This window comes from Morone saxatilis, unplaced genomic scaffold (genome assembly GCF_004916995.1).
Source record: "Morone saxatilis isolate NCDOM2014 unplaced genomic scaffold, NCSU_SB_2.0 Contig16, whole genome shotgun sequence".
In the NCBI taxonomy this organism is placed as follows: Eukaryota; Metazoa; Chordata; class Actinopteri; family Moronidae; genus Morone; species Morone saxatilis.
This window is the reverse complement of record NW_023339718.1, coordinates 919,316-929,800: the sequence shown is the minus strand read 5'-3', so window position 1 is coordinate 929,800 and position 10,485 is coordinate 919,316. Positions and strand designations below refer to the sequence as shown.

Below are 10,485 nucleotides of genomic sequence, written 5' to 3'. Positions count from 1 at the left end.
CTAAAGAGATACCTGTTCATACAGGAGTTAGGGTAACCTGTCTGCATTTTATATATGTATTGTGTATTTGTATTGTCTTGTATTGTAGTACCTGTTGTATTGTACCTCCTCTTTTTTCAGTGTTGTATGTTGCCTCTGTGAAGCACTTTGTGACTGAAGTCTGTGAAAAACACTCTATAGATACATTTTACTTAATAGAAAGAGGTGCACCTTAAGAAATGTCAGTACAACAGACTCGGAGTCTTATTTTATATAACTGGAAGCTGCTCTGTGTGGCTCACTGAAGCATGTTGTCATATCACTGATTAAAACTGCTGGCTGCTGTTTATTTTGTGGGTCACTAGTGGGTCAGTTTCTCACACCGCAGTGCAGTTCCAGTTTTATGAAGGTGTTCTGGTTGGGTAATGGGATATTTCTAACAGCCTTAACAAAGGACTGGAATTGCTTATTCATCTAATACTAATGCTTTTAAAACTGTAGACTTATTTTTGCAGCTCATATGACATGTTACTTCCGCCATCACACAGTTGGAGAGGAAGCAATACGTCTGTGCTCTTCAGGTGTATTAAGGTGTGTCTACTATGTGTCTGTAAACTGGAACTAAGAGTGTTTGATCACCTGCAGGGCGTTTTGATAGGGAAGTGGACATCGGCATTCCTGATGCCACTGGCAGGTTGGAAATTCTCCAGATTCACACCAAGAACATGAAACTGGCTGATGATGTTGACTTGGAACAGGTCTGTACACTGTGTGTGTGTGGTCACCTGACTGCAGGATAATCACTGCTTCCCCTGATCTTTCTAGTAAAATTACACAGGAAACTTCATTTCATTTTTAATTGTTTACTTGATGGAATCTGACAGAATGTAAATATTCATTCATTAGTGAACAAACAGTAAATGGATACACAATTATAACGCATTGTCATATTCAGAGTCCATGTTTAGACTTAATAGAGGTGTATGTGTAGGATAACGGACCGGGAAGTATCATAGTGCTCTGTGTCTTTTATGTAGGTAGCCAATGAGACCCATGGACACGTGGGTGCAGATCTGGCTGCGCTCTGCTCTGAGGCTGCCCTGCAGGCCATCAGGAAGAAGATGGACCTGATCGACCTTGAGGATGAGACCATTGATGCTGAAGTCATGAACTCACTTGCTGTCACTATGGATGACTTCAAGGTAAGAACTGTAATGCGGTCTCTGGTGTATGGGCTCATGTTGGCCTCCTGAGCCCTTACTAACACGTTCAACCCTGTCCCGCAGTGGGCCCTGAGCCAGAGCAACCCGTCTGCACTGAGGGAGACAGTTGTGGAGGTTCCCAACATAAGCTGGGAGGACATCGGAGGTCTGGATGATGTCAAGAGGGAGCTGCAGGAGCTGGTGCAGGTATGAAGCGCTCCCAGAAGTAAGATCTGAACATATCTGAAGGGGGTGTATCCAGAAAAATTCACGTTTTCTTTTCCTGTGCTTTTCTCCTCTCCTTAAATTCAGTACCCAGTCGAGCACCCAGACAAGTTCCTCAAGTTTGGCATGACCCCATCCAAGGGTGTGCTGTTCTATGGTCCCCCTGGTTGTGGTAAGACTCTGCTGGCCAAAGCCATCGCCAATGAGTGCCAGGCAAACTTCATCTCCATCAAAGGACCTGAGCTGCTCACCATGTGGTTCGGAGAGTCTGAGGCCAACGTCAGAGAGATCTTTGACAAGGTAAAGATGTTTTTAAGGTGTCTGTAATAGAACTTCAGTGCAGAGTGGATGGATTTGGAATATTTAATCAACCACATGCTTAAATGTTTGCAACAGATTTAATTCTACAGATTTAATTTCTACTTTGTTTTAAGACCATTTTATTCGTCTGTGTGATGTCTCCAGGCTCGTCAAGCAGCCCCATGCGTTCTCTTCTTTGATGAGCTGGACTCCATAGCTAAGGCCCGTGGCGGCAATGTGGGAGATGGCGGTGGAGCAGCCGACCGTGTCATCAACCAGATCCTGACCGAGATGGATGGGATGTCCAGCAAGAAGAACGTCTTCATCATTGGAGCCACAAACAGACCAGACATCATCGACCCTGCCATCCTGAGACCTGGTCGTCTGGATCAGCTCATCTACATCCCCCTGCCCGACGAGAAGAGCAGGATGAGCATCCTGAAAGCCAACCTCCGCAAGAGCCCCATCAGCAAGGTGCTGTTACTCATAGCACAAACATAAACACATTTATTTTTTTATTTTTAAATGAGGTTTGCTTTATGAAACCTGAAAATCACCGGTGGCAGCTTTACACAAAAAGTTATTCTGATAAACTCGATCCGAATTGAGTCGTAAGAGAATTAAAACCCATTTTGTAATTTGTTTGTTTATAGGATGTGGACTTGGACTTCTTGGCAAAGATGACCAATGGCTTCTCTGGAGCAGATCTTACAGAGATCTGCCAGCGGGCGTGTAAGCTGGCCATCAGAGAGAGCATCGAGAATGAGATCCGCAGAGAGAGGGAGAGGCAGACCAACCCATCAGCCATGGTCAGGACTTGTTCTGTCCCCTTGTTTACTTCTTTATGTACATCAGCACACTACTGCTCTGCTTCAGATATTTTGTGTGTTAACACTCTTGTGTATGTGTTTTTTTTTTTTTTCTTTCTAGGAGGTGGAAGAGGATGATCCTGTGCCAGAGATCAGGAAGGACCACTTCGAGGAGGCAATGCGATTCGCTCGTCGCTCCGTCAGTGACAACGACATTCGCAAATACGAGATGTTTGCTCAGACACTGCAGCAGAGCCGTGGTTTTGGCAGCTTCAGGTACTTTTTCTGACATTTTGCTTTGGCATGAGTGGAGTGAGTGACACCATGAGAGTGGTGTCACTCTCTCTGCAGGGTTGTTACACTAAATCACCTCCTCTGCTAATGAGCTTCTGTTCTGATTGGCAGCCATACTAGAGTTAAATTTGAGCTGGGCCACTTGCAGTAATGTTTGAAAAGATGTCTGTAAAAAGCTTCATATTAGTCGGATAGAATAACTGACTATTGAAGATCACGTTATTACCTCAAAGTACTAAAACTGACATAAATACTTCTACAGTCATAAAGAATCCCCCCATTGAAATGGTAAATGAGTCTCTTCTTTCTCCTTCAGGTTTCCTTCCAGTGCTGCAGGCGGCAGCGGCCCAAGCCATGGCTCAGGAGGAACTGGCAGTGGCCCAGTGTTCAATGAAGATAACGACGATGACCTTTATGGATAAATGTACACTGCCCCACAGTGGTCAGTACTGGGATCACACCTGTACAAATTCTCACCAGATTCCACATTTTTAGGACTTTGTGCTTCTTTCATGTGTTCCTTTTTTTTGTATGACTTCCCTCGGAGAAAGCATGTAGCCGCTTGGTTTACCCTGGCTTTGATGTGGGTGGGGGTAAGGGGATGTTGGAACTGGAAGGTGAGTGACTGATGCAGATGGGGGAGGGAGGGAGGGGTGGGATGGGCGTTATTGAGTGGCCTCATTCTCAGTATATCACAACCAACATGAATGGCTTTAGTGATGGGATTCTATGCTAGACTATAAGAAAGGAAAAAAAAAAAACATATTGCTAATGACTTCCTTTTTTTTTTTTTTTAAATAAACAGTAGCATATAATGTATTACAAATTTGTCAAGGTTATGTTGTTGAAAATAAAATCTCACGAAATGGAAGTGTTACCAGTGTCTGCTTGAAACTTCTTCATTGATACAGCGTTAATGACGTTCTTTCAAAGATCTTCAGGGTCCAGTGTGTAACAATTTGGGAGGGTCTTATGATGTTCATCGGTATGTTTTCATTAGTGTATAATAAGAATTGTTTTCATTAGAATGAGACGTTTTTATGTTTAGCTTCTGCTAAACATAAAGTTTCGTGGCCGCTGTAGTTTCTCCTTCACGCTTGAAAGTGGGACCTGTATTCTAACTAAATCCTACACACGGCTCCTTAATGTGCATTTTAGGAATAATTAACATGGTGAAATCCATTTTATAGGGCATTATTTACATTTTATAATGTTGCAGACAGTAATGATCCACATTTGTGTTTGTGTTTTTTTTGTTTTTTTGTTTTTTTTTGCTTAATTTGATTTACAGTTGAGACATTCAAACACGGGGAGAGAGATGAAACAAAGTTCTGTTTTGCTGTGCATTTTATTTTCTGTACTCTGAAAAGGTCTTCAAAAGGTAATTAATTGTTGATTCAACATGCCTGTTGTGAGAGCGGAGCTGCTGCAGTGATTCACTGATTTACCCTTGAAAGAGTCTCACTCTGTAAGACATGCAGGCATCATGTGACCAAAGCTACTGACATTGGGAAGAGGCAGTTCTGTTACTGACCACACAGTGTCACTCTGGCAGTGAAAGCAATGGAACAATCTTTGTTTTCTTCACTGCAATCTCAGTAAAGACATGACACAAAAAAAACAAATTTCTTAACAAATTGTGGTCACCATTTATTAAACAATATTATTTAAATTAAATCTATTGAACCCAAAAAGGAAAATTGTAATTCTGTAAATTTTGGATCATGTTTCAGTTTAGAAATTTGTTTTCAACATATGTGATAATTATCTTTGAATACACAATGTTGCATTCCTTGTGTGTAGACTCAGTAAGCATCATGGAAGGGGAAATGGGGATGTTCTGCATCTCTCCACACTCTCTTCCCATCCCTCTGTAAAACAAACAAACAATTAGTCACTCACATTATAACTATATAAGGGATTTGTTTATAACATAGAAATCCACACTAGTCAGGACGTTTGACTCAAATTCATATAGCCCAGCTCGCATAAAGATTTATGGAGCTCTAAAACGGGCTGCTTGCTTCAACCATGTGGTGTCATCAGTGAGTCTATAAGTTATTTTGGACTGAGATTGCTGCTGTATGTGTATAAACCCAGGTCATTGGTATTATATGCGCTTTGCTTGGGAAAGACGCCCTGAGGTGTCATAAGATCAGTGACTCACCTTGATGGCCGGTACGATGAAGCGCTCGTTGCGGTTGAAGGATTCAATCAGCTTCATGTCGTCTTCTGACAGGGAAAAGTCAAACACCTGCAGGTTCTGCTGGATCCTGGAGGGTGTCACACTTTTAGGGATACACACGACACCCCTCTGCACATGCCATCTGCCGAAAAGGACACCGAAAAGTGAAGCAGCTGTCAAAGAGGTCAGGGTTTGGCTACTTTGTAGTTTGTGCCTTACAGTACCTGAGTATGACCTGGGCAGGTGTTTTCTGGTATCTCTGGGCGATAGCTGCCAGTCGAGGATCCTGTAGCAGACTTGGCTCATCAGGAGAGGCCCAGGGTCTGTCCCCGCTGCCCAGAGGACTGTAGGCTGTCAAACAAACTGCCACTGACCTGAGGCAGAAGGATAATTGATGGAATTGACCTCAAATAAAATTAATTGGTTGGATAATGTGTTAAATTACACTGACCGACAGTGAGACAGGAGATCTGTTTGAGACAGATAAGGATGGCATTCCACCTGTGGCACACAATTAGTTTTTTTTAAAGCCTATTATTTATACAATTAACTATTCCTAATAAAACCTTATTAAATGTATTAATTATGGCCAATGAGAAAGCCACGTTGTACCTGGTTCACCACCGGTGTGTGTCTGGCTATGCTGATGATGTCGTCCGTCTGCCTGGCATTGAAGTTGGACAGTCCTATAGCTTTGACCAGACCTTTGTCCACTAGGCTCTCCATGGCTGCCCAAGTATCTCTGTAGTGTGTGTCAGAGTAACAAATACTTCCATCTTCCAATCGAGGCATCAGCTCCTTCCCCCGCCTGAAACATCCGCACACACACACACACACCAAGGCTGGCTCAGCTGACTGATCCACACAGTGACAAACACTGGGAGCTAAAATCAGTTTATTGTGTGCAGCTGCTCACTGAAATGCCATAGGCCAGTGCATGAGGTACAGGTCCAGATAGGAGAAACCCAGGTGAGCCAGACTGGTCCTGCACGCTTCCTCAACATCCTCTGGGTCATGTTTGGTGTTCCACAGTTTGGATGTTATAAACACCTCCTCACGACGAAGAGCCTGGAGGGGAAACGATACTGGGTATACAAACCATTCACTGCTCAATTCAGGGAAATGCCTGATGGTTAAAATGCTGGAATCGGAGACAGAGCAGTCCATGTGTATCGTGAAAATGTTTCTAGACTCGGGCAACCTTGACCTAGACTGTATACTAAACTCCAATTCCAACCTTGACCCCTTTGTTAATCCTAAACCCCACTTCAGTTTCATTAACCATATCTCAGAAACAGAATATCTGTATTGATGTTGACTCTGTTTGAGCATTTTTAATGCATTTATTTGATTTCTTCAGTGTAGAAATGACAGGAAATGAAGGACAGAGATTTAACAAAAGTTCTCCTGCTGTAGACGTTGCAGTTCACGGTCAGCGGCTTAACCCCCTGAACCCACAGGAGCGTCCCTGTTGACTCTGTTTCACTGTTGTGAGCTCTGAATCAGGGCTCATGTCAGTAGACTTGCTACTGACAAGTCATAAGCAACTGTTGTAATTTTTTTTAACATTAAACAATGTAAATTAAGTTGACAATAAACTTAACTCAAAGTCTACATACTTGTTCTGGAGCTTTTAACCATAAAAATATAATTTATTACTCAATAATCTTTTCTGTAATATTATTACTTTACTTATTACCTGCCAACAGTAATTACTTACACTACTAGTAACTAAGAAGAAGTTACTTTTCTGCTACTCCCCACAAAATTGGTAACTGTGTCACTTCTCCCTAAAATTCTGACTTAAAATTGTGTTTTATTTGTTAAAATCAGAGTAATGGGAATATTTCCAGCCACTGAAAATAAGGATTTCCATCTTCCAAGCTAATTTCCTTCATGATTAATCCAAGGATGTGATTGGATTGTTGGATTTTAAATGAGTAGCGTGGTGCCAACAAAAGTAGTGTTGTATCTAATTAATTTTTGGGGCATAACTGTTACGCTAGTAGTTACTGCGGAAAGTAAGATTATTATTAGTATAATGAGTTACTGCCCAACACTAGTGATACAGTTGAAATCACCAGAACAAGCAAGTGGGTTGAGTTGAGATTATTTTGTCAGCTGCAGGTTCCAAGTTCAAGAATAAACTGTTAAAATCAATGTCCAATTTAAGATGAAACCACCGTTTCTCACCTTCCCAGGACCGACCCGGACAGCCAGAGCCTCTCCCACCTCCTGCTCATTGCTGTATGCAGCAGCACAGTCAATGTGTCTGTACCCACAGTCTAAAGCTGCCAGCACCGCCTGCTTCACCTGAGAACACATGAACACAGTCCAAACACTTCTTCTTCTTATCATTTAACACATTGCCAGACATGTGGTTGGTCTCAACAAACAAAGGGTTTATAGTTCTACCTGTCCTGGAGCACTCTTCCATGTGCCGAGTCCAACCACGGGCATCCTCTGCCCTGTTGAGAGAGTCACGAAGGTGCTCATGTTTCAACTCTGAGGACCTGCTGAAAGAAAGATGGTGACAGAGAAGTGTGTGAGGTGTCACATATAAGACTGCTATGGAACTGGACCCAGTCACCATGACTAAGTCCTAATACTTTGTTACTGATTCACACTCACATCTGAATTCATTAACTCCTGTGGTGCAGCAGGAGTTGTGTGTGTACATATAAACTTCACAAAGCAGTAGCCATAATACATGTAGACAGAAATTCTGCCTACAAAGCAACACAAAGCACCATTCGATGACCTGCTTTTTCTTATTTATTCTTTCCCCTCCGAGCTGGAAGTATAAACCCTCTGCGAACCCAGCCTTATTGCCAGAAATAGCTGATACAGGTATATGGGATTAGTCACAGTGTGGTGCTACTGCAGCACATCTTTGAGCCTTTCCATGGTTCACTAATTGTCTGCTATATCCTTACCATGTGATACACACACGCATTCAGTTGTTTCACATGATCAGTCTCTTAACACAGATCACCCGCCCCTGACTGCCTCCTGACCCGACAGCAGGACAGTGTGTAACTGATTAATGCTCTAACACAGACGCAAAATTGTACAGAAATGAAAGTAAATTAAAGTCTCTTTGTTTTTCTTACCTTGGGTTGCTCTGGTAGATGGATCAGTGATCAGCTGAGGGTTAGTCCATCTGGATTTTAACAGGCTGAGGTCAAAGTCTGTCTTCATTTGTTTATCTGTAACTCAAACTGATGGAAAATGTCCAAACTCCACTGTACTCTCTGAAATAGCACACAGCTAAACATATATTACCAATGTTTAATTACACAAGATTATAAAGAATGATTTCTTACCTCTTTTAAGAGACGCTAACAGAGCAGTTCGACTGTTTTCTATTAAATATTGGCTAATTGGACCTTTCGGGGACTCAAACAGTTATACAGATTAAACATGTTATAAGTCTAGAGGGTCTATGTAATGGTAAGTTATTGTCCAGCAGTAGCCTGTCTGTACAATACAGTACAATATATAGAAGTAAAGTAGCATACAAAGGAAATACTCAAGCAAAGTGAAAGTTTGTACTAGAAAAATTGTACTAGACAGTACTTGTGTCAGTACTAGGTTACTTTCCACCACCAAGAATGAGTGCATTTACATGTGCACTATTTCCCAATTCAGATAGGGGTCTTATAGTATTCTGGTTATACAAACACCTGGTTTCTCATCATTCTCTGTCATGTGTGCTGGTGTGGTGTCAACTCAAGCTACATGGTAAAACAAATAAATAAGATAGTGAAAGAAATGATGATTAACATGCTGAAGTAAAGGGAAAGTGTGACTTCAGATCATCAGAGACCTGGACATAGATATAATAATGTATACAGAGATATGAATAACAAGGTTTCTCATCTTAAATGTGAACGTCATAGCAAAAAACAGGATTAAAACCAGGATACTAATGTGCATGTAAACATATTCATTAAGGTAAAAATCTGAGGTGTACACCACATCAAAGTTATACTCGCTGATAATTCTTGAAAGACAAACTCAGATGACACAAAAAGTTAAGTTCACACATTTGGTTTATTTGTTGCCACTTTGAAAAGATCTTAAATATTGTCGAATGCACATAAGCAGTGACAGTCTTTCAGCATCAGCACATGTGCATTCTGGTTGTAGCCACAGTCCAGCGTCCCGGGAGGCTCTGAGAGGCAGGGCGCCCACGCACTCAGACAAGTCATTCAAGTCTCCCCCATCATCTCATAGTTTTGTATCTTCTATGACATAAAAGTGCATTTATCAACATGTTGCATTCAAACATTTTCCCATACACATGATATATATGACCTACCAGGACTATCTGCATTAACCATACTCATACATACATCTTATCATTGCTGTAAACTACAGTAGGAAGAGCTTTCAGAGCGCTTTCAGAGCCCCCTGCAGCTGAGACAGAGAACAGCTGCTGCAATATTACAAAACCTGTTTCCTAAACAGGGTTTTTCTACTGAAAAAACAGATTTAATGTACAGATGTTACAGATGACTGAAGCAGTTATCAAATCACAAACTGAGGACTCTATGAAACCAAAATGTAGACACCAAGGGAGTCTACTTTTTGGCACTGCTCACAGTAGCACCGAGACATTGCCTTCAAATGGCACAAGAGAAAGCAGAATATACACAAAAAAAGCTGGGTTTCCCAGAGAAATCTATTTACTATGAACTTCAGATTAATGCTTACGTTCCTCTGGGAAATCCAGCCTGTACTTGTACGGCACTTTACAGGGATACATTGGCAAGAATTCGTCCGTTTTTGTATCAAATCCCTCCCTAAAAATGTCCTTGCTTACATACAGTACAACATGGTGATTGACTTAACATTGCTTACTTACTGTTTTTTCATTATCACCAGCTCCCAATGGTAATGTCTAACACAGCATAGGGCATCGTCTGTGCACTTAACATGGCTGGTTGAATATATTACAGTGTGACCTGTGTGTGTGTGTGTGTGTTCACATATGTGGTATGACACCGGGCTAAGGCACCTAAATGTCCCTCAGATAGTGAGCCAGGCTATTAAGTTCAGAGGAGCCACACAGCTCAGAAGGGAAAGCACCCATATTATGTGCAGAGTGTATTATCCAAGCTTACACTGCTGTTACAGTATTTGATTGTCATTCCCAGATTTTCCAATACAGCTGAGATACGCTATTATTATTTGGAGTAATGCGGGACTTTAAGTGCTCTGTGGCATTGCACGCATCAGGATACAATACAACTGTTTTTGGGGGAGACAGATCTTAATAAACAGTAAACGGCCTACAGACTTCAAGCACAATGCTTTATCAGACTGAAAGCAAGAGAAAAGCAGGTGGTTATGTTAAAACCGGGGTTTGCACTGAACACACTGAAGCTGCTGGTACACTCAAGGTAGAAATAAATAATCCTATTTGAAACTTCCTTTGGAAAAGAAAATCCTGGAAAAAATGTTTCTTTTAAAAAATATCTTGCGC

The 10,485-nt window shown here is 41.6% G+C and overlaps 2 protein-coding genes across 3 annotated transcripts in view; one reads left to right on the top strand and one right to left on the bottom strand.

The window, feature by feature from the left end:
* vcp (valosin containing protein) overlaps window positions 1-3,617 on the top strand; it is an 8,381-nt gene extending 4,764 nt beyond the window's left edge. Inside the window, exons 10-17 of the mRNA XM_035657955.1 lie at window positions 625-737; window positions 1,017-1,181; window positions 1,266-1,388; window positions 1,494-1,706; window positions 1,872-2,180; window positions 2,360-2,515; window positions 2,637-2,791; window positions 3,126-3,617. Of these exons, the coding sequence (XP_035513848.1) occupies window positions 625-737; window positions 1,017-1,181; window positions 1,266-1,388; window positions 1,494-1,706; window positions 1,872-2,180; window positions 2,360-2,515; window positions 2,637-2,791; window positions 3,126-3,231 (1,340 nt within the window). The 3' untranslated portion in view covers window positions 3,232-3,617. The remainder of the gene's footprint in view (window positions 1-624; window positions 738-1,016; window positions 1,182-1,265; window positions 1,389-1,493; window positions 1,707-1,871; window positions 2,181-2,359; window positions 2,516-2,636; window positions 2,792-3,125) is intronic.
* Window positions 3,618-4,130: 513 nt separating this feature from the next.
* On the bottom strand, window positions 4,131-8,197 carry akr1a1a (aldo-keto reductase family 1, member A1a (aldehyde reductase)). 2 transcript variants are annotated; one of them, XM_035657957.1, is made up of 9 exons: window positions 8,108-8,197; window positions 7,410-7,510; window positions 7,188-7,307; window positions 5,911-6,062; window positions 5,607-5,802; window positions 5,446-5,495; window positions 5,219-5,368; window positions 4,977-5,136; window positions 4,131-4,680 (listed from the first exon to the last, which is right to left on the bottom strand). In XM_035657957.1, exons 2-9 carry the CDS (start codon window positions 7,488-7,490, stop codon window positions 4,615-4,617), a joined length of 975 nt encoding a protein of 324 aa, XP_035513850.1. In that variant the 5' UTR covers window positions 7,491-7,510; window positions 8,108-8,197; the 3' UTR covers window positions 4,131-4,614. The 2 variants fall into 2 exon arrangements, with proteins under 2 accessions (XP_035513850.1, XP_035513851.1); XM_035657958.1 differs by having other exon boundaries at window positions 7,410-7,507; window positions 8,108-8,126.
* Window positions 8,198-10,485: the final 2,288 nt, after the last annotated feature.